This window comes from Penicillium samsonianum, assembly GCF_028829775.1.
Source record: "Penicillium samsonianum strain IBT 33392 chromosome Unknown utg000007l_segment0_segment0, whole genome shotgun sequence".
In the NCBI taxonomy this organism is placed as follows: domain Eukaryota; kingdom Fungi; phylum Ascomycota; class Eurotiomycetes; order Eurotiales; family Aspergillaceae; genus Penicillium; species Penicillium samsonianum.
This window is the reverse complement of record NW_026643265.1, coordinates 177,637-203,422: the sequence shown is the minus strand read 5'-3', so window position 1 is coordinate 203,422 and position 25,786 is coordinate 177,637. Positions and strand designations below refer to the sequence as shown.

The following is a 25,786-nucleotide window of genomic DNA, read 5'->3' as shown; positions in this document are numbered from 1 at the left end:
AGAACCCCAAAGATATCAACTCGATTCACGCCCATCCCCAATGCAAAAGGTATCTTATGGACCCAGTAACCCTAACATGCACCGAAAATATTCAGAAAAAAATAAAAAGAGATTGCAGTCCAAATTCAAATGAGAAGGTAGTTCCCAAATACAGATGAACAAAATACAACGCCCCATCCGTGAATATAGTACAATCCACGAACAAGTAGAAGTAGAAGTAGAAGTAGAAGCAATAATTATTTGCAAGATCTCCGCACAGACCAAACACCCAGCCCACGGCGCCCAACGACCCGTTTCAGAGTCGGCAGGATCCCATCGTCGCCGAAGTCCATGTCATCGAGATTAAGATGTTTGCGATAAGACCAAAGTGGATGAAGTTGCAAGCTCTGGTCTCGGCTCTGACGCGCAGACACAGCGTATTGGTCGAGGAAAGCCGCCGATGTAGGCGCGACCAGGAATACAGATGATGGATTCGAGCAGGCAGGTACAACCTGCTCCAGCTGGAGCATCATCTCCACACCGGACATTCCCATGAGATCCTGCGTCTGGATCTCTGTGGACTGGTTGTTCCCGCCGAGAAGCCACAGCGGCGGTGAGTATGTCTTCCACCAGAAGACCGTCGCGGAAGGTATGTGGTGTGTTGTGCTGGATGAGACGATGTCGCGCATTGCTAGCTGCGTGGGGACAACACCGCCTTGGTGGTACACGCCCATGAGGAATCCCATGGCTGCGTTGAAGATGACCCACACAGCGAGAAGAAGGCGGGAGCGGCGCATGGGGACGCAGCTGAGGAGGAGGGGCACGGCTGGGAGGAGGAAGCGTGGTTCTTGGTGCGGAAAGAGGGAGAGGAGCATCGTTGCGGAGAGCGCGGAGAGGGCGCGCACATTGCGCATCCAGTATGGCACCAGTGGCCAGCTGAAGAGGGAGACTAGCATGGCGATGTAGGCTGGGCCGAGGAGTTGAAGGAGATTTGCGGTGAAGTGTTGGTGGTGGGGGTGGAGGCCGTGCTGGGCTAGATTGGCAGTGTCGGTGTTGTAGAGGAGGTTGTTGAGAGGGGTTATTATGGGGTCGCGGAGGGTGCTGAGGAGGGAGGCTGTCGGCCGGTAGAAGGTTGTGTCTGCGTAGACTGCGATGAAGGAAAAGAGGAGGCCAAAGAGGAGGAATGCTGCGAACGAGAGTGGTCTGGTGCGAATGCGGGGTTAGTACATGTGTATTGGTTGATGAGCTGGAGGTGAAGTATATGTAGATTGACTTACTTGCGCTTAAACTGAGGCAGCAATTGTAGGCCCGGGAATAGAAGGAAAGCCGGGAAGGTGATGCGGTTGAAGACGCCCACCACGGCGATGAAGGCGAGCACGGCGTGGGAGAAGAAGGACGAGTGTCGCTGGGAGTTAAGTTAGCATGAATTGTGTGTTTTGGAGCTTTATCTCTCGAACTTTATTCTCGACAATGCGCCGAATCAGAACCAATCCCCAGGCAACCAACAGGGTCTCGAGGCTATTGGAGAATGTGTGCGTCTGATATGTCCAGGTGACATACGAAGAGGCCACTAGCACCACTGTCGCGCGCCGATGACGCGGGGAAGGCACTAGCTCATAGATCGCCCAGTCCTCGAGTACAAAACTTAATAGGAACATTCCACCGCGCAGCGCATAGTAAACCAAGTGAGGTGGGGGACTGCCCGACCCGATCTCGGTATAGAACCATTTCAAGAGGCTCATTGGAAGCTCGTAGGTCGCCCATAGTGGGAATATGCCGCGGATAGGGTGTTCAACGGTAAACTCCCATGGTAGCTTTGAAGGAAATGAGAATATGCGACCTGCATGTAGGCGATCTGGTCAATATTTCTTTTTGCCTTCGTATAGGGGAGTCGCGGGACAGTCGGATCGCGCGTTTTTTTTTTTTTTGCTTTAGGGAAAATCGCAACAAAGATTTCCACGCGTTTGCGCAGTCGCGGTATGATCGCGATTTGTCAGGCGATAATTGGACAGTTGAACACACCTGCAAAAAGCTCTGGGCCTTGGAAATTCTCATCAGGATGTAGATAGCTTGGTGACAGCGCGAAGTACACGCGAACCACCAATAACAGTAAATATGTTCGACGCCACATGGTTGGAGAAACCCGGGAACATTATTAGAATTAAAGAATATGGTAAAGAATGAAGTGAAAGAAAGGAGTGGAAGGGGATGGAGGGAAAAGCAAACTAAACGCGTATTGGACGATGATATCACTGGGCTATCTTCGCGTTAAGCGGTAAATTGAAGCGGTGGGGATTGTGCAACTCAATAGAGATCTCTATTACATTTATATGATATATACTATTCTCTGTACGGAGTAGTATAGTCCTAATTCTACATACGGATAGATGTATACATCAACATCTTTGTTAATGTGATTGATATACTTGTTGATCTCGTATAGTTCTCGGATACACAGTATACCCGAAGATACCATAGTTGATAGATCGACAATCTTACAAAGAATATACAACATAATTCAGAACAATACTAGTTTGCCCAAAATGACCTAGTTGCAATTAAACATATCCAGATTCTTGTTTCAGCCACTGTCTGGACATTGCTAGAACTACATAGGTAAATACATGATTTGGCCGCCGTTGGTTCTGGTTTAGTACGGAGTTAACCCAGGGCTGCTTGCAGGCAGCATCCTAGGTTCCCAACTGTTAGTCCTTAAACTAGTAGGCTGCTAGTATGTTTCTGGTCAGTTTCTCGTTTCTTTGAAGTGAGTTAGTGAGTCAAACCAATATTATTTGTGCTATTCTAGGCAACTGTAGGAACTAAGACGTGGGGGCTGGCTTTGGAGCCTTGTTGGCCTTGTCCCACGGTACCGCGACCGCCTTTGGTAACTCAGAACATCTTAAACCTCCACCAACCGCCATCTACTCGTTACATCCTCGTCATTTTCATCCTCCAACATCTATCTTCACATACCAATTCTAAAGACTGGTTTTAAATCACAAGCAATCTACACATTTCCCCTCTACCTGGTCAGTGACATCCCTACTACTGAACCGCCCCGCACTATTCAAAAGCGACCAGCAAAGCTAACCTCACCTGAACGTTAGACTCCATCTTCAACATCGCTATTATGAGCGCTATCACCCTCACCAGCTCCGATGGAGTTGATATCTCTGTTGGTAAGCATAACCTCCACTCAGAATGCTGTCGCGAGTGGCGCTGACAGATTCCGAACAGAGCGCACCACTGCTGAGCGCTCCGTCTTGATCAAGAACATGCTCGAGGACCTTGGCGACTCCGGAGAGGCTATTCCCATCCCCAACGTGAGTGTCTACCCCGAGGTAGCCAGCACCCAGAACTAGACACTTACATCTCTTTGTCCAGGTTAACGAGGCTGTCCTCAAGAAGGTCATCGAGTGGTGCGAACACCACAAGAACGACCCCCCAGCGCCAGTGACGACGACGACAACCGTCGCAAGACCACTGATATTGATGAGTGGGACCAAAAATTCATGCAGGTCGACCAGGAGATGCTTTTCGAGATCATCCTCGTATGTTCCGTTTTCAGACTTACTCTTCGGCGCACATACTGACTGCTCCTAGGCCGCCAACTACTTGGACATCAAGGCCCTCCTTGACGTCGGCTGCAAGACCGTCGCTAACATGATTAAGGGCAAATCCCCGGAGGAAATCCGCAAGACCTTCAACATTCAGAACGACTTCACTCCCGAGGAGGAGGACCAGATCCGCCGCGAGAACGAGTGGGCTGAGGAGTAAGTTACTACAACGGTATCCTTGGATAGAATCTATGCTGACATTTCTACTTTAGTCGTTAAATGATGATTGTATGTCTGTTCTCTTTTTTAAAACAGAAAATGATATCCTCCCGGCTGTTTACGACAATGTGCAGCGTAGCCCTTGATGTCTAGTAGGGTGATTATTTTTTGGGGGCGTTTAATTTTGCTATTTTTCTTGCAAGGTTGTTTGATTTCATTTGGAAAAAATCGCTAGCCTTGCAATGACATTTGTTACAGAATCCTCCTGAATCCAGTAGCATTAGATAGCGGGGTCATAAAGCCAACCCTTGCTTATATTTCTTTTCTACTATGACGACAACCGCCAAGTTGTAAAAATAATCCAACATAAAACGCAGATCCAAGGCTGTACTACAAAGACGTCATATGAACAGTAACACCACAATCAGGAACAGACAGCATGGAAATGTTCCACATGCAACGCCCCGATCAGAATCTACGGCCATCAAGACCAACCCAAAATGTAGGCAAAAGGACATTCAATTCGATTCAATCAGATTTTGTATCAAAAAAGAAAATCCCCCGCCACGCCAGTCCTACAAGCCCGCCCCCAGCAAGACGACGATCAGCCCCAAACGACAACAAACCCTTTTGCAAAAATAATCCGGGCCTGCCATCCATATCGATAAAATTAGGCGTGTTGGAAATCCATCATATCCCCACTCGGAACCGTGGAGGAAAAAATGACGACCCATTGGAAGATTAAGAAAAAAAAAGAGATAGACACGACCCAAAGCAAGACCCGGATCAAGATTTTGAAATTGAATTTTTGTTTGCAATTGCACTCAAGAGTAGTTCCACATCCACTAGCGCTCTCAAGTTCATGGTGAAGGCATGTTGTTCGAAATTCGGTTGTGGGCGTCACATCATGAAGAGGGTTTCGAAATAATCAAAAACCCTTGAACCACCCCGCACAGACACACTTCGGTTGCCATGTGACATCGCGAGCTGAAATGGGGCTTTTGAGAATGGCCGGACGGAGGGTGCGAATACTGAGGGTCCGCTTAGACCTTCAGGGTCGACTTACGCCAGTGTCGGCGCTTGGCGTTGTATCTGTTGAAGCATTGTATCAGCCATATGTTCGATTCGGTTGTGTAAGTTGTCACTTTTCCTCCACTGTTGGGTTCGTGCGGTCGGCGGGTGGATGGCTGTGTGTTTCCCTTTCCTCTCTCGCGTTCCCGTATCACTCTTCCCACAAATGGCGGTCTCGGATATAAAGATGGATTTGGATATCGAAACGAAGGGTGCGATTTACCTGATGGTGTTGCCGGTGCGCAGACGGATCCACTGGGGGATGGGGCGGTTCTGACGCTGAGCTTTGGCAAGCTTTTGCTTGGTGCGGAAGGTCTTGTTGCTCTGTGTGGAAAATGACGGGTTAAAATTTTGTTTCTCAATTTTTCAGCGGTCTGACTGGGGAGGGAGACGGCGACGATGGCGAAAGTATTTTTCGAGAATGGCGTGAACAGGGTGGTAACATACCGGCATCTTGAAGGGTTGATCGCGACGGCGAGCTTGTTGGATGGACGGATGAAGTTATCGACCTTCGAGTGTGGATGGTTTGTGTGCGGCAGGGCTTGGCTTCGCTTCGGTTGGGTCAGGTGATGTACAATTGTGCCTGAGGCGTTAAGGCGCTAAGGCGGAAACACCTTACGAATGTCTCAGGCAAACTTTGGAACCCGCTTTGGCGGGTCGAGCTCTACGAGTGTCCACATGCGCTGCACACTAGCATTATGCAAGTAATACGATACAACTCTACAGTCCAGTATACGATATACATTTATAGATACCTACATAAGTATGTCCTGATTACCTTTTTCGATTAGTGCTTATCTTAGGCACTAGTAGCTACCAGGGTCGTTATAAACACTCGAGGTACAATGCAACCTTGCATCCTGCAATGTCCTATTTTGTACTACGGTATAAGCAATCTAGCCCTGGAGGCCTTGATTCGGAACCTCCTAAGCCGGTAAGCCGGTAAGCCGTGGATAAACCTCCCTCAACACTAGCAATTCTCATAGGAATTCTTATCATTGATCATCAACAAAGTTACAGAACTGGAGCAATACAACAGTCATAGCATAAAGACACACTAATTCATGTAAGATCTCATTAGGCTAATGCCGCAGTAATCAACCCATATGTAATTGAATCGAGTTGCAGTTCTTCCTCAGGGAACCGTGGAATAACAGACAAGACTGCTTCATTGAAGCCAATGAAAAACTGCTGAGCCAATAACGCAGCACTTTCAAAGGCAGGGGGATATGCACCGGCATTCGCCCAGTCAATCAACCACACTTCTCCATTGGGGTCTAGGATCAGGTTTCGAGGACTTATGTCCTGATGGGTAAGGACAAAAGTGCTGAATTGAAATGGCGGGATATCTTTAGGACATTGGTTCACGTGCTTACAGATATCAAGCTTGTGGTTAAACCATCCTTGAACTTCAGCATTGTCCTTGAACGGACCGGCACTATAATCTGTGAAGAATCGGCCACGAAATGGCCCGCCACCAAGAGGACCTGGCTGCGAGATTACAACAGACTGCATTTCTTTGATCATGTCCGCAATCTGCATAGCGATTTGCCTTTGGTTGTCGTAGGGTAGATCGGTCCAACACTTATCGAGGGGTTGGCCTGCGATAAAATCCATCACAATATACCCCTTCGTGCCAAAATACTGCGTCTCATCTTCGACTTGAAATGACCAATGGACTCGTGGGGCTTGAATGCCGGTTTTGGAGGCAACGAAATTGAGCGTCTCTGCTTCGCATGGCAGGACACTGCCGCCACCTTTCATCACCAAATGCTGTGAGAGTCGCACAACTTTTGTGGGGCCAATGCTGTACAGCACAGGAGCAGATTGAAGAAGAGTTGCTAGAGTCTCGTCTGTGACAGAGTCAACGTCCTTTCCGTCTAGCGGGAAGTCTCCCTCCGGATCCCGACTGTGGGGCTGTAGATGATACTGTCAGTGAAGAGTCCCGGAGTTTGGGCCAAGTATGTAAGCATCACATACATCAGAGATTGGAGATAGCACTGACTCCATGTTAGCAGAGGAGGCTGGTTGTACAGCGTCAATTATTGTCGAATCTCCAAGGTGGTTACGGGGAAATATGACTTATTCTAGATATGTTGTTAGAGGTAAATAGAGAAATAGGAAGCATTTGGATGAGCACTCAGGCTTTAAATTATGAATGAGCTAATCAACGTGATCCATGGATGCTTGCTTGACGCGCAAATCGTCTTGTCTTGTGTACGTTGTCACATCCCTGGTTGAGATCACAACTTCTAGCTACATGAGGTGTCCGTGCCATTGGGCACGCCTCAACTTACAAAATGCTCCACATTACATCCCAACCTCAAGTGCTTCCATTTTATTACTACCACACTTAAACAAGTCAATAGAAACACTCATCCGCCTAAATCATGTCATCATTTCCTATTCGGAATTCTGTTACGCAAGTTTCTCATTCCACCTGGCGCCTTGGGTGCACAATCGAGTGCAATCGAATCGCGGAACCAGACGACACATGCACGGCTGCCTGGAAAGACGGAGAAGATTGGTATATTCTTCGGCATGCAATATCTGAGCAACCACCCGATGCTACGCCTGCAAATTCGCAAGAGGTCCGTTTGATTCATGAAGGAGGCACCCTGTCGGCAGTATGGGCCATTGGAAATAATGCCATCTGCAAAGTCCACTCCTGGACCTCCGATACCACTTCAGAGAGCAAAACCATCAAATTCGTTCAAGAAAACGCACCCCAGGTATCTATACCTGAAGTGATCTATTCGTGGGTGGATGGGAATCGATCATTCTTAGTGCTGAAAAGAGTTGCGGGTATAACGCTGAGACGCTTGGGGGACAATGTCCGCTACCGAACAAGATTCCATCTTAGATGAGGTTGTTCATATGTGCGATATACTCGCTACTATTACTTCGGAGCGACTCCAGAATGTATGTGGAGGTCCAGTGTTGGAGCCTTATCTTGCTCACTCGGAACGGGATTCATTGGAGCCGTTAAGTGTGTCTGAGAGCAAGAAATATTTCTTTCAGGAAGATCTTGATCAAAACCCAGAGATTGAAGAGCGATTCCATCTCTATCATCCCGATCTAGGGCCAGGAAACATACTTGTTTCCAATCAAAAGCTGTCGGCGATCATCGACTGGGAGTCCGTTGGGTTTTACCCACGTTTCTGGATCTCAACAAAACCTTCTGTTTCTCCGGGACTGAACTTTCACCCGCCAATTCCAGGCATCGATGAAGTTGAATGGAGAAAGCGACTCAGAATGAAACTCGAAGAACGCGGTTACCCTCGATTTGCAGAGTGGTTCATGGAATGGAGGAGGACGAAATCTAGATAGTGAATTAAGTGATAGTCTTCGTATCAAAAGGAAGTATGATATAAGAGCATCAATTCTGAGACGTCCCAAGTGATCGCTATGCACTGCGATACAGGTCAACTGGTGGTTTGGAGATGGTAACGCCATTTCGTATGCCTGTACCCTATTCCTCGAGCCCCATAATTACAAAAAAGGAAATACAGCCACAGAGAGATGAAAACAGAGCCATCATAAGAAATCCAGGCAAGCCATCTTTCATGTCTAAGGAATCGCGAAATATGAAGTCATGGTAGTTAACTGCTATCAGAGTGAGTATTACTATAAGGCCGTTTATATGCAACCTTGGAAGGGAGGGAATTCCTGACACACCATACTTATTGGTAGTATGTTCCTTGGTTTTATCTGGCCACGGCTTGAGGATCCCAGACTTAGCCGCACCGACTTGCAAATTCTTTGTGGGGATGTGATTTTGGTGCAGTGAATCAATCTGGTCATTCGTCCAGTATTCCAGTCATTTGAATCAAATTCACATTGTTCTCATCCATGTTGGACGACTGCATTATGAACGTGGCGAACGAGAAGGTCTGGTCCAACATTGAGGACAGAAAAGTGCATAGGCACTTTGGGAAATGCGATATTTCAATTCCGAAATGACCAGGTGGACTTTGTAGCCCGAAGGACATAAATAGTAGTGTAACTTGGTTGACAAGCCCAACTGATGTTTCTGGGGATGTCACAAGGGGTTTGCAGGCACAAAGTGAAGGTTGGATTTGGACATCAGAACAAATCTATCTACATCAGACACATAGGTCTACAAAGTAGGTAGGTACGAGGTCGCACAGCACCAACCTTTCCAAGGTGGCCCTGGGGTGCGTCCAGGTGTTTACGTTATCCCAGTCAGACTCCAACCTTGAAAATAAAATAGACATAAGCAAGTATCAAAATGCCCTTGTACGGAATAGGTAAAAGGAGACAATTTTGCAGTCAAAGCGTCGGACATCGGACTTCGGACATGAATCTGACCGACGCGTAAAAAAGTGGAATATATAATCAGTACGATGGCCCCCGGGGTCCAGATCGGGCTGGATCTCATTACTCTATTGCGGATCAAAATTCGGTCGAAATACTCCATACGGAGTACGTACATATGGGGTACATATAGTTAGTTAGTTATGTTGTATGAGTCAGTTATCCGTGTTCGTGTTCGCGTTCGCGTTCTGCGTCACTATGATGTGTTTCGTGTTGGATATTTACTCCGTTGGGGTCATAATACGGAGTATGTAAGATGTACCTAGGTAAGTGCCACACGCATGCGCCAATCATACCGGACCTGCATCACACATGAAGTAAAGAAGCAAACAGCTCGTGGCTGTCAAGTCGTGTTCCCTTAGAAAGGGGCGTGTTCGAGGGATGCCCTTGCACGAGGAATGTGAAGATAGGAATGTTCAGTTTCACCTGTATTTTTTCACCTATACATATAGAAACCAATTTAGCACGTAGAATAGAGAGATATCAGGATTCTATCTCCATCTAGGCAGCAGAGGTTGGAAATAGTAAAATTGCATAAAGACAAGTCGGAATTCGGACTACCCGACCCGGAGGAAAAAAAAACTACGAGCACTGGAGCCCCTCTTAAGTATAATCTAAGACAAGGTAAAAAAGCATTAGGATCTCCCATCCCTTCGTTGCCCCTTTCGTTTATCATTACTTTTCTTAATCTAATTTCTACCCTTTACATCCCTTAATATTCCTTTCTTCTTTGTATCTTGGTTCATTTCCTCCGATCTCACCGCTTCAAACTTTCATCTTCAACCTTTCATGGAGTAGAGATCCAGAACAAAAGCTTCAACATGCAGCAGCCCGAGGAGGGCTTGACGGCCGTTGAGAAGGTGGTGGAGGACCCTCAGCTTAACGAGAAGCGCGTCAACAAGCGCGATTCCGATTCCGCTTCCACGTCAACAGCAAAGGAACACGAAACCAAGACTCCAGTCGCGACAGACGATGAGGCGCTCTATGCTCACTTGCCCGAGCATGAAAGGGACATCCTGAAACGACAACTGGATGCGCCTCTCGTCAGTATCTCCTACTTCGGTCTCTATCGTTATGCCTCCCGCATGGACCTACTCATCATTGTCGTCAGCACACTCTGCGCCATCGCCGCCGGTGCTGCCTTGCCCCTCTTCACCATTCTCTTTGGCTCATTGGCTACGGCTTTCCAAAAGATTATGCTCCGCACCATCCCCTACGACGAATTCTACCACCAGTTGACCACCAATGTCTTGTACTTCATCTACCTTGGCATCGGAGAGTTCATCACTGTCTACGTCAGCACCGTTGGTTTCATCTACACAGGAGAACATGTCACCCAGAAGATTCGAGAACACTACCTCGAAGCCATCCTGCGCCAGAACATCGCCTACTTCGACAAGCTTGGTGCGGGTGAAGTGACTACCCGTATCACAGCCGACACCAACCTGATTCAGGATGGTGTCTCCGAAAAGGTCGGCTTAACCCTAACTGCCATCGCCACCTTCGTGACTGCCTTTGTGGTTGCATACATCAAGTATGCCCCCCTGGCTGGCATCTGTACTTCAACTATGGTCGCGCTGGTCGTGATCATGGGCGGAGGCTCGAGACTGATCATCAAGTACGGCAAGCTTTCCCTGGAAAGCGCCGGTGCCGGTGGAACTGTGGCGGAGGAAGTCATCAGCTCTATCCGCAATGCGACCGCATTCGGTACCCAGGACAAGCTCGCGAAGCAGTACGAGTCTCACTTGCTTCGCGCAGAGCGCTGGGGCATGCGCCTGCAAATGAGTCTCGCCGTCATGGTCGGTATCATGTTTGGACTCATGTTCATGAACTACGGCCTCGGATTCTGGATGGGCTCCCGATTCCTGGTGGAAGGTAAGGTGGATGTCGGACACGTTTTGACCATTCTTATGGCTATTCTTATCGGATCTTTCTCCTTGGGCAATGTCAGCCCGAACGCCTCGGCATTTACCAATGCTGTGGCTGCCGCTACCAAAATCTTTGCGACTATCGACCGTGTATCCCCGCTAGACCCTACTTCTGATGAAGGCATCATCCTTGACCACGTCGAGGGTCACATCGAGTTCCGCAATGTGAAGCACATCTATCCCTCCCGCCCCGAAGTTACAGTTATGAAGGACGTTTCCCTCGCCATTCCTGCTGGTAAGGCTACCGCATTGGTCGGCCCTTCTGGCTCTGGCAAGAGTACTGTCGTTGGTCTTGTCGAGCGGTTCTATCTTCCAGTCGGCGGCCAAGTCTTCTTGGACGGCCACGACATCCAGACTCTCAACCTGCGATGGCTACGCCAGCAGATCTCGCTGGTCAGCCAAGAACCTGTTCTGTTTGGTACAACCATCTATCAAAACATTCGCCACGGTCTTATTGGAACACGCTTCGAGCATGAGTCTGAGGAAAAGATCAAGGAGCTCGTTGAGAATGCCGCCAAGATGGCCAACGCCCACGACTTCGTTACTGCTCTTCCGGAAGGTTATGAAACCAACGTCGGCCAGCGTGGATTCTTGCTATCTGGAGGCCAGAAGCAACGTATTGCTATCGCTCGTGCTATGGTCAGCGACCCCAAGATTCTGCTTCTGGATGAAGCCACTTCCGCCCTGGATACCAAGTCCGAGGGTGTCGTCCAGGCAGCGCTTGATCGCGCTGCTGAGGGCCGCACCACCATTGTCATTGCCCATCGTCTGTCCACTATCAAGTCTGCGCACAACATTGTTGTCTTCGTCAATGGCTCCATTGTGGAGCAGGGTTCCCACGCCCAACTGACTGAGCATGATGGTCCTTACTACAAGCTCGTCGAGGCCCAGCGCATCAACGAGGAGAAGGACGCAGACGCTTTGGACGTGGATGAGGATGAGGATGACATCGAGAACATGACCAAATCTCACATCGCACGTGTCAAGTCAATTGGTAGCGGCTCGACCGGTATGAAGGATGAGGCCGAAACATTCCAGGACGCCATGCATCGCCAGGAGTCTCGCAAGTCCGTGTCTAGTGTTATTCTCTCGCAGAAGGCTGCTGAAGGCCGCAACAAGTACTCACTTTTGACTCTGATCAAGTTTATCGGCTCGTTCAACAAGGAAGAGCGGTGGTTCATGGCCATCGGTCTTTGCTTCTCGATGCTCGCCGGTTGTGGTCAACCCACTCAAGCTTTCTTGTATGCCAAAGCTATCAGCTCACTTTCCTTGCCCAAAAGCCAGTATGACAAGCTGAGATCGGATGCCAACTTTTGGTCACTGATGTTTTTCATTGTCGGTATTGTTCAAATCATCACTTTCTCGGTCCACGGTATCGCCTTCGCGTTTAGCTCCGAGAGACTTATCCGCAAGGCCCGTGGAAATGCCTTCCGCGTCATGCTCCGACAGGATATCAACTTCTTCGATCGTGAGGAGAATAGCACCGGCGCTTTGACTTCTTTCCTCTCAACTGAAACCAAGCACTTGGCCGGTATCAGTGGTCAAACTCTCGGAACAATTCTCATGACCTCGACAACTCTCATCGCTTCAATTGTGATCGCCCTTTCTTTCGGATGGAAACTTGCCCTCGTTTGCATGTCTGTCATTCCGATTCTTCTCGGCTGCGGCTTCTACCGCTTCTACATGCTTGCCGCGTTCCAGGCACGTTCCAAGGTAGCTTATGAGGGATCAGCCAGCTTCGCCTGCGAGGCTACATCTGCCATTCGCACTGTGGCTTCGCTTACCCGTGAGAACGATGTCTGGGCATTCTACCATGCTCAACTCGATCGCCAGGGCCGCACAAGCTTGATCTCGGTATTCAAGTCATCATCCTTATATGCAGCCTCCCAGGCCTTGGTCTTCTTTTGTGTCGCCCTCGGCTTTTGGTATGGTGGAACCCTGCTCGGTCACCACGAGTACGACGTCTTCCGCTTCTTCGTCTGCTTCAGTGAAATCTTGTTCGGTGCCCAATCCGCTGGCACAGTGTTCTCCTTCTCCCCGGACATGGGCAAAGCCAAGAACGCCGCCGCCGAGTTCCTTAAGCTGTTCGAGCGTCGGCCTACAATTGACACATGGTCTAAAGAGGGCGAGAATTTGGACCACTGCGAGGGAACCATCGAGTTCAAGGACGTGCACTTCCGCTATCCTACCCGTCCCGAGCAGCCAGTGCTCCGCGGTTTGAACCTCACCGTCAAGCCTGGCCAGTACATCGCGCTGGTCGGACCCAGTGGATGCGGCAAGTCTACCACCATTGCCCTTCTCGAGCGTTTCTACGATGCCCTTTCCGGTGGTGTCTATATCGATGACAAGAACATCGCCGACCTCAATGTCAATTCCTACCGCAGTCACTTGGCGCTGGTCAGCCAGGAGCCCACTCTCTACCAAGGTACCATCAAGGAGAACATCCTGCTCGGTAGCCCTAACGAAGACCCCACCGAGGAGGAGTTGATCCAGGTCTGCAAGGACGCCAACATCTACGACTTCATCACGTCGCTCCCCGATGGCTTTAACACCGTCGTCGGCAGCAAGGGAGGCATGTTGTCCGGTGGCCAAAAGCAGCGTGTTGCCATCGCCCGTGCCCTCCTTCGCAACCCCAAGGTCTTGCTTCTGGATGAAGCCACCTCGGCCCTCGACTCCGAGTCCGAGAAGGTCGTCCAGGCTGCTCTGGACGCTGCTGCTCGCGGTCGTACCACCATCGCCGTTGCTCATCGTCTCAGTACCATCCAAAAGGCCGATATCATCTATGTCTTCGACCAAGGCAGGATTGTCGAGAGCGGTACCCACACTGAGCTCTTGCGCAACAAGGGTCGCTACTTCGAGCTGGTCAACCTCCAGTCCCTTGGCAGGGCCGCCTAATTCTCTTGATTTGCTTTTCTATTTATGTACACATACCCCTTCTACCTTTCTTGGTCCTATCTCATACTCCTCGCCATTTCCTCCATTTCTCACATCTTCCCTTTCAATCTTTCCTCACCTGGGCATTCTTGTGATAGATTATTTGTTGTCAGCAGCGAAGACCCGGAAAACCAGGGCACACTGTCTCCCCTCGATAAAGAGAAAACTTTAGATAAACTCGTAGGAATAAACACTCGTCGTTTAATTGCAGTTAATATGGCTTCCTTCCAAGTTCACTCCAACTTGGCTAGTACAACCCACTTTATAGGGGGCCGGGCTTCATTCGACAATAGCGTAAGGCGCCAAACTTGACCGTTTGCCTACAGTATAAGTCAGTCTTCTTTTTTGTATCATACCAAGCCCTCTAGGGGCTGCTCAATAATATGTGAAAGGAGTTTTTAGAAAAAGTATATATATACTAATCGTCCTACCAGGCTCACCAGATATGTGAATCACGTGACACAGCCGCGCTTGTGTTAAGAGACCTTTGTCCTTGCTAGCTTGAACAACGATATTCTCGATATCAAAAAAGCTCATTTACGTTACCATAAAACAATCTATGTCCCACACACAGGTGACTAGTATGAGAGGGAAGCAAAAAGAAAGCTTTTCGTCAGCTGCAGGGTTCGAACCTACGCGGGCGAACCCAATAGATTGTGACATGTAGTGGACAAGCTCCGGGAACGAGTCCTCGGATGGAGCCCAATGTTCAAGTCTATCGCCTTAACCACTCGGCCAAACTGACAGTAATTGAAAAATTAATTCACAATAAGGGTATATAAAGGGAATTTACATCAAGCAAATTTTCACACTGGTTCGCCGGCTTGTCCAACATGAGGACGCCAGTAGTCGAGTATTTAGATGTGTGTCACAAAATCGAGGTATCCAACATGAGGTGTATCCCAGATCTTCTCAAATGTGTTCCAGCCTAGGTTACAAAGAGTATATGTGGTTAGGCGAGTGGTGATCCTAAGCAAAAGGTTTTAGTTAACCCACATCCCCACACTAATAACTTTACCCTGTAAAGCCTTGATTTCTGGCAGGACAGTATCACAGACCATATCAATAAACGCATCTTCGCCCCCGACGGCTTTGAATACCATCTTATAAGGGGCGCGAGCGAAATCTATCGGCAAGATCTGGTCGGAGATTATAAACCTCCCAGAGGGTACGCATAATTTGCTTCAAGTCTGGGAAAACAATCTTGGAAATAAGGACAGTATTAGTGGTATAGGCTTGTTATATGTGGCGCTGGGATCCTACCTTCGGGATTGGTGGCTTGTCAACACTGTACTCAATGGGCGAAGGGGCAGCGGATGGCCTGTCAATCTCAAGAGGCGCCGGGTTTCTGCCGCAGTAGGCACAACAGGGAGTGGCGTCGCATAAATCCAGGCATTCTGTGCCGGGTGAAAAATGGCCTTTGCACGTTTGACAGACTAGGTCACAATTGTGACCCGGTAGCACAAGTTTGCGGCAGTCAAGGCAACAAAAGATTTGGTTAGCTCCCAGCTAAGGCTGGTCATCGTCCTCCTCCCTGTAGCGAGGCGCGGAACGAGGCCATCTGCGATAATAGGGGCAAGGCATGGTTGATACACAAGGATGATGGTTTCCCGCTTAAGAAAAGATAGTTGGAATGATGGAATTATAGAGGCGAAAAACAAGTGAGAGAGAGGTGAAAGATAGATGAAAGAGAGGAGAGAGAGAACAAGAAGGAATCTGTTGTTGTCTACAAACAAGCCGATGCCAGCTAAATCACCTGTGGGAGACCGACAAACAAGTTATCAACGTATTTGTCCCAGCAAGAGGAAATAGAAGAGGGGGGCAACAAAAAACCTCCCAAAGAGGAAAGAAGCCCTAAAAGCCCTTTGACATTGGTCTTCCTAACATTGACTTGGGGCTTGCTTATATGCTTAGGTAGAGTCTCAGATATTAAGTCAAGATTTGTCTTATTTTTCTGAAACTTGAAATCGGTTAAAGAGTACAGATAGCTTGAGGGGTTTAACGAGTCGTGTCGGGAACAGCGAAGGTAGCGGATCTCGGTGATCCGGATTTATAGTAAACATGCCTCACTGATAGACTACGGAAGGAGGAGGGCAAGAAACGTCGAACAGTTATTTATAGGGCGAGAGGAGGACTTTATAGAACCCCATATAGGGAGGAGTCTACTCATGATACAGGCATGATCACCACTGCCACTAGTTCGGATAATAAAAGCCGAACAGATACCTGTGCGAGGAACCATCCAAATTAAATTTTTTAGAGGTTTACTCATACAATCCACCGGATGCTTTGGCTTGTGTTGAGCACGTTCACTGCAGGGATTTTGTCCCATCTTGCCAGAAGCAAAACAGTTTAGAATTTCGGGTCCCTGGATCATCCTTGTTATCCCTTCTGTCTGCTCCGCCTGATAGGTTTCCTATCGGCGCCTTGCAACACTATCAACATGTCACAAGGACTCTCCTTCGAACACTATCTTTGGTCCGCGGTGACTATTCCTTTCCTCTTATTCCCCATCACTATTTCACAGTGGTTCTCGATAGGTCGGTATTTATTCTAGAGCCCGGGTATTATTCTTTATTCTCCGGACGGACTCTCTGCAGGATCGTTTATTGCCAGGAGTTGGCGCAAATATCTTGGATATTTGTAGGGATATCAGAGGCTTTAAGAAGGCTTGCTATGATTGTGGTAGAGGAATGTATCAGAAATTCCAAGAGAACTTTGAGCCCGGAAGAGCATGAGGCGAGACTTGCTTCGGTCGTAGTGGATTTAGATGGGGATGAGGATGAGGAAGATGAAGACGAGCATTGAATTGAGATTCATTGTATTCATTCATCTAAGCCTACATCCCTAATGTATGTTTTTTTCTCCAAACTCCATCCATTTAGTCAAACAGCTTCAACCCATTTCAAGTACTTTCAATCAGTAGAGTCCCTGCAGTGTAACTCTTCAATCCTCCTCCGAAACCCCAAACTCCTTCTCCACCTCAACCTGCCTCACGCCCCTCGCATCAGCAATAAGCCCCATCAACCCCTGCCCAACATCCTTGATATCATTGTACTCATGCAAAAGCTGGGTATAGCGTTCGCATGTGGTATTGGGATTGTCACTGGAATAAGCAGTGGTTAGAGATGCAAGATGCAATGATTCATGTTCTTTTAGGGCTGTGTCCTGTGTAGCCTGCATGCAATTGGGGGGAACTGGGGAGTGTTTACATGAGCTGGGTTGTCACTGAAGTTAGACTGGCTTCAAGCACCGCATGTCTAGCTTCTAGACTTGCAATCGAAGCGCGAAGGCTGGCCTGCAGTGGGTGTTAGTGCTTGATATGATGGGCACGGGTGGGTGCACGGTGAGGGATACTGGGGACGTACTATTCGTTGCTGGTCTTTGTAGGACTTGGTTTCTTTGGCTGGATCCATGGAGATTGTTTGCAATTAGGTGCATATGCTTATGTGTTGTGATACGTAAGATGCAGTAGACGAGAGCATTGTAAGAGGAAGAAGTTATCTAGTTAATGGATGTACAAAGTACCCCAGAATTATATACTCCTGACCAATCACAGCCACGCTGAATAATCCAGTCCAAGGCTTCCAAGGTTTCTGCGTGCGCGTCCTTGATTTTGGTGTGAGTTTTTTTAATTGTTAAATAAGGAAATGATAAAATAGTTAAATCACTTAGCTACATATGTACTCGAGAATACAGCCCTGGAGATCAAAAAGACATTGTTGACCTGACTCCACGCGTGGTCCCGCCTAATCGGATGCCCCGGATTGGGTTTACCTGTTATCCGCATCTGTTCTCTTCTCCCTTGCAACTCCCTACCTCAACCACATCATGGCATATCTTCGTCAGTCCTTATGGACTGTGTTTGCACTGGTTGCCTTGGCTCTCGCCCATGGCGGCCATGATGCTGTTCCTGAGGGCGAGTCCATCTCCCAGGATCCTATCGTACGTGGTACTACGCCATTCCCCTCGCAAAGTTAACAAGTGATTCCAGGACTCAACACTATGGACTCATATGATTCTCATGGGTTTGGCATTTGGCATAATCTTCCCAACGGGAATGGTTCTCGGAGTACGTACTGCTTCACTTGCCTCTCCGTTTCTTTCCGACCGTCACATCCATGTCTAACAAAAGAAATCAGATAACCCGCTCCCGCTGGCACGTCCCCGTCCAAGTCGTCGGCACCGTCATCGCCGTACTAGCCTACTTCCTCGGCCACGCCCACAAAGGCCGCCAATTCGATAAGAACCTGCACGCCTCCGTCGCAAACTGGCTGATGCTGTTGCTGGTCGCGCAAGTCGTCCTCGGAGTCTATCTCAAGCTGCACTTGGAGAAGGCGGGCCAGGCTCGCATCCGATGGATCTTCGTGCTGGCCCACGGCATCGTCGGCAAGGTCATGCCCGTCCTCAGCTGGGCGCAGATGCTATTCGGTGGCATTGCCGCGCTCGGTTTCTGCCGCGATGATCATCTCGGTCAGTGTCTGGCCCATTTCATTATGGGCTCCGCATTCATTGCGTATGGTATTTGTTTGACCATCCTCTTGCTTGTCGGACAGTATTGGTTGCGCCGTACCGGCCGCAGTCAGGAATTCTTCGATTCGCTCATCATCGCCGCTTGGGGCTGTGTTAATACTTTCACCGAGCACCGCTGGGGTTCCCCTTGGGCTCACAATGACCTCCAGCATACCACTATGGGCATAATTTGGTGGTGTGCTGGTCTGCTGGGTATGTGGCTCAGCCGTACTCGCAGCGGCCGTCCTAAGCGTAACCTCATTCCGGCCATTGTCATCTTGATTACCGGATATGCCATGTCCGCTCACCCCCAGCAGCTGATGATCAGTACTATGGTCCACTCCCTCTTCGGGTATACCCTGATGGCGGCGGGTCTGACCCGCATCATTGAGATCTCGTTCATCTTGAGGGATAAGCCTGCTCTCTCCGAGCCGAACAGCTTCCAATACCTGACTCCCTTCGTATGTCTCTTCTCCGGTCAATGTGGTATATATAAGATAATACTAACTTGCTTCCTCTTTTGCAGTTGCTCTATGCCTCCGGCTTCCTCTTCATGGGCGCCACCGAGGAGCAGATGCTCCTGCTGCACAACGCAGGCATCACCCACGTGGCCTACGTCTTGATCCTCTACAGCATTGCCTTCCTCGTTTTCCTCTGTAAGTTGATTCCCTAATCACCAGTCTCCTTTTCTAGAACAATCACTCATTCTTTTCTTCCAGTTGTCAACGTCCTCCTCCACATCTACGCCGTCCACGCCTGGCCCAACTCTGAGTCTACCAACCAGGACGGTCCCATTTACTCCACTCTCAACGGCAACGCGAATGGTCGTGCGCGCTCAAACTCGCAGCAGATCCAAGATGCCGAGGCATTCGAGCTCCATGGCTTGATTTCTGATGATGAGGAGGGTCCTTCTATGGGACCGCGGAAGAGCAGTGATGAGGAACTTGGAAAAGATGAGGGCCGTCACTGAGGCCTTGCATTGATTTCTGATTCCCATTGCAAGTATATCGTGCATTTTGTGATATTGTGTTAGACGGCGTCTGGGTTGGGTTTGGGTCGGTTTCGAATAGCATTGCAGGTTCTAAATGGCCTGGAGAATGAATAGCTAATATTATATCTGGACAAAATTGTACATAATTCCAATTCCATGCTAGTATCAAGTATCAATGGTTGCTCGTGTTCTATCGTACATAATGAGACCCAGATCTAAGTCCGGGGTCATTGGAATCTGTTGGAAAAAAAAAGGAGATTCGTAATGATGCTAAAAGAGCCCAGGAGCCCAACTCAGTCCAATCTTCCACCACCTGTCCACCTTCATTTATTCCAATTGCTCTCACAAATCCACAGGAACCGTAATCGGGTTCCTAACTGGCGGCACAGCAGCCATCTCCGCCACACCATCATCAGGGAAGAAAGGATGAAGCGAATAAATCGGACCAACGCTCTTCTCCCCATCAAACAGCAACATATTCTGCAAAGGCTGCTCCCTCGCCGAAAGAACATTAATAACATCCTGTGCCAGCGCACCGCCCAAAAATGCCGCAACGGGACTCAGCTCGCTGCCCAGGTTCTGCAGGAAAGTCCGCAGGAACACAGAGTCCAGTGTAAGTGGCTCCAGCTTCAATTCCTGGTGTCGGTCGCGCGACAGCTTCGTGAATAATTCCAGGTCTTCGTGCGTGAAGGTCGGGCGGTGGCCGCGTAGTTTTTCGAATTCCCATAGTGCGCGCAGGCAGCTGAGAAGTGGGGTGACTTGCTTGCGACGCCGTGGGAGTCGTGTGTATTCTTCCGGTAGTGGGGATGTATTTGCGAGGATTAGTGGTGAGTACACCTCGCGCTTGGTGACGAGCTCGATTATCTTGTTTGGTTCTTTCTTGTTGGCGTCGTTCTGTTCGTGTTTGGTGGTTATGTCGATGATGCTGCGGGTGGGTGTTTCTTGGGTTGCGGGGGCCATGTTGGATTTGTTTCGCTCGATCACGAAGTCGTGGATGATTAGGTCGGCGAAAACGTAGCCGTAGAAGCCGTGTAGACCGGCGGCGTAGAAGGGTCTGTTGGCCAGTCGGCAGGCGGCGTTCACGATGGTGTTGGTTACGAAGTCGAGCTCTGTGGAGATTGTGATATCGAATTGCGCGAAGAAGTCAGGTTGTTTAGTTTTGACATCGGAAGTGTCGATGTTGAGCTTGACCCGAGGATTCATTTTGTGGATTTGCGGTCCTGCGACTTGCGCGCGCTGGTACGGGTTGTTAGCGACTGCCAATGGGTATTCTTCTCTGGTTGTAGCTCACGTTCTTCCCAATCACATCCTGCTCACTTTGTCCTTCGGCGACGAAGAACTGCGCGCCCAGGTCCTCCTCTGTGACGTCCTGGTGGTCGATTATGGTGAGTGAGCCAATGCCCGCCAGGACAAGGTTCTTGGCCACTTCGTTTGCGAGAGCTTTCACAGTGATGAGAAGGATGTTCGCCGATCGGATTCTGGCTGTTGTTAGGATATGCGGTGTTTTCCAAGCTCGGTTGCTCACTTTTCTTGTGCGTGCACTCCCCACAGCCGGATCTGTCGGTCGTACAGCGCGATTTCATCTGGCAAGGTTAGTATATATCGGGTCAGCTTCTACTGATAGGCCATACCAGCACTGATTGACTGTGCATTATCTTGTTGCTCCGCCATAGTGTCGGTCGAGTGGTTGAGATAAGAGTACAATCTTGCCCAGGTGCGAGCTTGGCGATTTGAAGCTCCGCAGTTGAGTTTCAGGGGATTTGGTGTTGAGTGAGATGCAGTGGCTTGTGACTTGAGAGGATGTGGAATAAAAGTGGAAGTTGTGTTGTAGATGGAAGTTTAGCAGTTCAGAACTTCAAGAAGTTCAGCAAGTTCAGATGGGTTTAAATGTCAGGTGACCCGGGAGCTACTATGTGGGGCCGTGGGGACAAAGAAGTATACAACTTTATGACAAGGAGTAACAAGAGGACATGTATCTAATGATTCACAAAATATTCATAGAATATGCCAATTAGATAGAGAATAGAATATAGACAAATTAACAGAAAATTTTCAACATAGTATGAATAAAACAGGCAGTTTGAGTGTATGTGATTTTATGATGTGATGATTTTATAGATCACTAAGCTATGTATAGAGTCCTGGAGGCCGGTTATAAACCTACCTAGGTAGTACCTAGGTAGTCAACATGTAGAGATTTGCCTAACACGCGACTAAATTAGCAAAAAAAAGTGCATATGTATATTTTCTGACTTCTTTCCCCAAACCATCTACAATACTGTAGAGCATTTCCGCAGAACTTCCCTTCTTATGTTGCCCATATGGGTTTTCGAGCAATATATTAAGTTAAGAGGTGCCATAATCTCTGCCAGATACTATTTGGCATTCCTTATTGCATCTAAAAAGGAGATTGATGAACATTCCAGAGGCCACTTTTGTGGATCTGGTCCTTTATCAATGAAGAGTATGAGGTCAAAGAGAGCTAACCTTGGAAATGACACAATTAGCTATCAACCCATGCCCGATGAAGGAATTTACAAAGAGAAACGAAATGCAGAATAAAACAGCGAGATCAGTGAAATTCATGAAATCTATAACATCTATGAAATCCATGAATACAACGAAGTTGCAACTCCCAACTTCCCAACTTTCCAATTCCACTCCACTATCGATGATCTAATCGACCATCACGTGTTATCACCTTGGGCAACTCACAAGGTTACCAACTCTCTCCAGGTCTCCTTTACCTCTAAGTTAATCTTCTTGGGTTTCTTTTATTTCTGTCGGGTCGGTACCTTTACGGTATTACCTACCCCCTACCCCCTAACCTGACATATACAGGTAACTCCACCTCTCAAGCGGTACCAACGAGCCTGAATTATGGTATGTCTTTCATGGCTCCTACGCGTCCGGCTGATGTCTTACACCTCCCTTTAGTCAGGGAATTACGATTATCCTCGTGCTTCTTCCTCTTCATCCCGCCGCATATCCCGTGCTACCAGGCCTGACGAACGCCCTGAGATCCTCCGCCTTCAGCATCTCCGCAATTTCGTATCGGAACGAAATCGCTCCGGTGCCCACAACGCCTACAACGCCACCCTTGCCTTGGAAACACTAAACCGAGAAGTCGCGGAGCACTCTCTGGACCGAGCTCGCGATCGTACCAACTTTGAACAAGCCCGAGCCGACGTCGATCGCCAGATCCAACAACTGCAGGCCGAGACAGCTGGCCCCACAGAACGAGTTCGGAGCATTTGGCTCGAACAGACTCGCTCAGAACGGGCTCGAACTTCGCTCTCCCCGGAGTCATATTCCCTTCGCCATCGTTTGCCCTGGCAAACGCTCAGACCACCGAGCCCGGACGAATCTTTATCCAGGTCACCGTCCCTCATGCCATCATCCGGCCAGTCGGGCCGTGATGGCCAAGGACGGATGAAACGTCGGAAGCTGGACATCGACGATAACCGCGAGGAATTTCAAGGCTTTAACTACGGTCAATATGGACAAGTAGTACCGGGAATGCTGCAAATGGAAATCGCTAGCTGCGACGGAGGAAGCTACGATCCGGATAGCGGGTGTTCGCGTCCAGAGAACGTTTTGGACAACAACACAAGTGTCTACTCTACCAAAGAAGCCCGGTGTAACTTGGTCCTCTGTCATCGGGGCGAGGCCCCGTTCTGCTTGAAGAAGATCGTTATCAGAGCTCCTCAATGCGGATTCGATGCTCCGTATGTCCGCCAGGCGTGTCTGTACGATGGACTGATGGCTAATTGTGGCTAATTGAACCAGAATACAAGAAGGCATGGTATTCGTCGCCATGACCTCTGATGAACTGCTTGCCCGCACAGCCCAATACCAAATTCAATACTCCAGCGGCCGATACCGCCGTCGAGGCCGCCGCAGTGGCATGCAACCATCCCAAGAATATCTCACTGGGTTCCGACCACCACTCCAAAACCTCGAACGCACAGTCCTCATGAGCCCACATTCAGCCGCAGTTCCGCAAACCGCAGAAGATCCACAAGCGCAGTTCCGCATCACCACCGAGTACGACGAGAATAACGAAGATTCTGGAGATGACGAAGACTGGCGCTCTGCATTGCTCGACAGAACCCAGGCCGAACGGACGGAATCCCCTATATCGGATACCGACGAGAGTCCAAGCGATGAGGAGGAGCATTCAAGCAGACATCAGCGTCGCCGACAAGTTGAACCGGAACGGCTGAGTGCACTCAGCCGTGTCTCCGAGCAGAGACTGCGCCATGGTCCGAGTCTCGTGCATCCAAATCCGCCAGCCGAGCCTGCTCACCCAGCTGCTGAAGTTTTGAAACCACATGCGCGCTTCTTCATCGAGCGGGAGAAGAGCATGGTTACCATCAAATTTGATCCGCCTCCGTATGTATCATTAGAATTGGATGTGGGATAACCGAATACTGACGTTTCAAGATCTGGTCGGTTTATTCTCATTAAGTTGTGGAGCCCGCGAGCCCACGGGAACATTGATATCGAAAGCATCATCGCACATGGGTACGCAGGTCCGCGGTTCTTCCCAAGTATCACTGCTCGCTAGCGGAGGAAATATGGAGTTTTCGGTCATTTTCGGACAGAGGGATAGAAGCTTTGCTTTTTCTTTTTCTTTTTGTCTATAGTTTCTCAGCCCAGGTTTTCTTACTAGTGCTAGCCTGTAACACGACGTTATGAATGATTATGATATGACTTTCTGGATTATTCTCCATTTCCCCCTGATCTGTTCTATCACGCAACCCATATAGACATAGTATGTAGTATGTGGGATCAAAAGGTATCTCCTAATGTCCCTTTATTAGAACCAGAAGGTATGACGACTTGACTAGCCTCTAGCTGATATCTCTAACAGCCTTTTTAGGAACATGCTCAAAAGGTATCTTTCTTGATGTTTTTCTTGATAGATGAATAGACCATCTTCTCATCCTAGCCGCTTCCAGGGCAACAGGTGGTAGCACGTTATTTTCAATCAGAACCCCCATCCACCTGTCTCTCGAGATCTTATATCACTGGTTGCTATGGTAGTCGCCTTCGATTAAGAGGAAATTGAAGTAGAAAAAATGTATATATCCATGTGCGGAGATTTCCCTACGAGTGCACTTTGGAATGTGGGGGGCATATGGGAGATGCGGACATAGCCCTAATTATTTGAATGCTGATACTTGCAATACACTGTATGCTCTCGTAAATAGTCCTGGATATTTGCTATTCCCAATCTAGATACCTATGTACATACAAGGCATCTCTCCAACAATGACTACAGTCTCCGTCGCCTACTACAACGTCCACCACAGCAGCGATGACAGCGAGCGTGAATCTATAAAACTCTCAACCCCACCAGCCTAGACTACATCGTCGCATGCCAACACACAGCCCTATAAACGGCAACTTGCCATTTGAGGAGAGGCTCAGTAGCAGTAATCTGGCGGAGATGACGTTGATTCAAGTTATGTGGCATGTCATGTGGCTCAATGAGTGTTGAGTCTCACCATGTCATCTCTCTCGACCAGGCTAGATTCCTATCGACGAAGTGATCGACGCCAAGGTGGTTAGTGGGGACGGGGCCCTCGGCTATGCGCATTGATAACTTGCAGCTTGATATAAGTCAAATTGCACCTGTATGCTGGAAAGATAATTCAAGTCGGCGATGTTCTCCGCCATCAATCCAAGAAAACCCGACTGGACATGTAGAATTCTTGCAGGATCTGCTCTGTTCGTTTGGATACGAAGTCAAACAAACAACGGCCGTTCATCGACGCATTCGTATTTCTAAATCTCTAGCTAACCGCGCCAAGCAGGATATAAGGACGAAGAGGCATAGCTCGGCTTCATTTGGTCATCCTTCGTGATCCTGAAATACTGCCAGCGCATATCTTCGCTACGGTGCTGTTTAACTGGACGTTGTGGCAATGATGCACATATTTCGCCCTAATAATGCCGGGGATGGACTAAAAGTCAACCTATAGAATAGAATTTTCGGAAACCGCACTAAGAAACCCCGAACCGGCGCCATGCTTGATCCACGGATGTTGGGGTTAATGGAGCCAATCTGAAACATTAGCACTAATGCACGGCTCTAGAAACGGTTATCTCGAAAACAGTTACCTACGTTATAGTTGAACTTCTTGAACTGGTTGTTGTCCTCAAACCATTTGAACGCTTGACCAGCGCCTTAATATTGTTATACGTGTTTACATCTCTCGCTACGTTTATACCATTATACCAGGACAAAT

At 48.7% G+C, this 25,786-nt stretch overlaps 9 protein-coding genes across 9 annotated transcripts; 5 read left to right on the top strand and 4 right to left on the bottom strand.

Moving 5' to 3' along the window:
- Positions 1-236: 236 nt before the first annotated feature.
- smp3 (glycosylphosphatidylinositol-alpha 1,2 mannosyltransferase smp3) lies at positions 237-2,110 on the bottom strand (the record flags this gene model as incomplete). The annotated part of the gene is made up of 4 exons (XM_057283597.1): positions 237-1,182; positions 1,257-1,384; positions 1,437-1,819; positions 2,002-2,110. 4 exons carry the CDS (start codon positions 2,108-2,110, stop codon positions 237-239), a joined length of 1,566 nt encoding a protein of 521 aa, XP_057129863.1.
- A 685-nt stretch (positions 2,111-2,795) lies between these two features.
- skpA (SCF ubiquitin ligase subunit skpA) lies at positions 2,796-4,015 on the top strand. Its single transcript, XM_057283596.1, has 7 exons — positions 2,796-3,008; positions 3,087-3,158; positions 3,217-3,302; positions 3,364-3,398; positions 3,428-3,530; positions 3,583-3,752; positions 3,809-4,015. Exons 2-7 carry the CDS (start codon positions 3,110-3,112, stop codon positions 3,813-3,815), a joined length of 450 nt encoding a protein of 149 aa, XP_057129862.1. The 5' UTR covers positions 2,796-3,008; positions 3,087-3,109; the 3' UTR covers positions 3,816-4,015.
- A 241-nt stretch (positions 4,016-4,256) lies between these two features.
- N7471_010876 (60S ribosomal eL39 domain-containing protein) lies at positions 4,257-6,836 on the bottom strand (the record flags this gene model as incomplete). Its single annotated transcript, XM_057283595.1, has 5 exons — positions 4,257-4,847; positions 5,050-5,150; positions 5,219-5,372; positions 5,929-6,743; positions 6,807-6,836. 5 exons carry the CDS (start codon positions 6,834-6,836, stop codon positions 4,799-4,801), a joined length of 1,149 nt encoding a protein of 382 aa, XP_057129861.1. The 3' UTR covers positions 4,257-4,798.
- A 380-nt stretch (positions 6,837-7,216) lies between these two features.
- On the top strand, positions 7,217-7,693 carry N7471_010875 (uncharacterized protein; the record flags this gene model as incomplete). Its single annotated transcript, XM_057283594.1, has 1 exon — positions 7,217-7,693. One exon carries the CDS (start codon positions 7,217-7,219, stop codon positions 7,691-7,693), a length of 477 nt encoding a protein of 158 aa, XP_057129860.1.
- A 2,292-nt stretch (positions 7,694-9,985) lies between these two features.
- mdr1 (ABC multidrug transporter Mdr1) lies at positions 9,986-13,987 on the top strand (the record flags this gene model as incomplete). The annotated part of the gene is made up of 1 exon (XM_057283593.1): positions 9,986-13,987. One exon carries the CDS (start codon positions 9,986-9,988, stop codon positions 13,985-13,987), a length of 4,002 nt encoding a protein of 1,333 aa, XP_057129859.1.
- A 2,985-nt stretch (positions 13,988-16,972) lies between these two features.
- On the bottom strand, positions 16,973-17,442 carry N7471_010873 (SWI5/SAE3 family protein; the record flags this gene model as incomplete). The annotated part of the gene is made up of 3 exons (XM_057283592.1): positions 16,973-17,132; positions 17,239-17,324; positions 17,395-17,442. The coding sequence occupies 3 exons, from the start codon at positions 17,440-17,442 to the stop codon at positions 16,973-16,975; spliced, it is 294 nt and encodes a 97-aa protein (XP_057129858.1).
- A 405-nt stretch (positions 17,443-17,847) lies between these two features.
- N7471_010872 (Ytp1 family protein) lies at positions 17,848-19,675 on the top strand. The gene is made up of 5 exons (XM_057283591.1): positions 17,848-17,971; positions 18,021-18,098; positions 18,169-18,999; positions 19,065-19,194; positions 19,258-19,675. Exons 1-5 carry the CDS (start codon positions 17,858-17,860, stop codon positions 19,506-19,508), a joined length of 1,404 nt encoding a protein of 467 aa, XP_057129857.1. The 5' UTR covers positions 17,848-17,857; the 3' UTR covers positions 19,509-19,675.
- Positions 19,676-19,677: 2 nt separating this feature from the next.
- On the bottom strand, positions 19,678-21,373 carry N7471_010871 (E1 ubiquitin-activating protein AOS1). Its single transcript, XM_057283590.1, has 4 exons — positions 21,161-21,373; positions 21,055-21,112; positions 20,821-21,007; positions 19,678-20,765 (listed from the first exon to the last, which is right to left on the bottom strand). The coding sequence occupies exons 1-4, from the start codon at positions 21,198-21,200 to the stop codon at positions 19,872-19,874; spliced, it is 1,179 nt and encodes a 392-aa protein (XP_057129856.1). The 5' UTR covers positions 21,201-21,373; the 3' UTR covers positions 19,678-19,871.
- An 825-nt stretch (positions 21,374-22,198) lies between these two features.
- Positions 22,199-24,257, top strand: N7471_010870 (uncharacterized protein). The gene is made up of 4 exons (XM_057283589.1): positions 22,199-22,412; positions 22,467-23,257; positions 23,319-23,924; positions 23,976-24,257. Exons 1-4 carry the CDS (start codon positions 22,410-22,412, stop codon positions 24,097-24,099), a joined length of 1,524 nt encoding a protein of 507 aa, XP_057129855.1. The 5' UTR covers positions 22,199-22,409; the 3' UTR covers positions 24,100-24,257.
- The last annotated feature ends 1,529 nt before the right edge of the window (positions 24,258-25,786 follow it).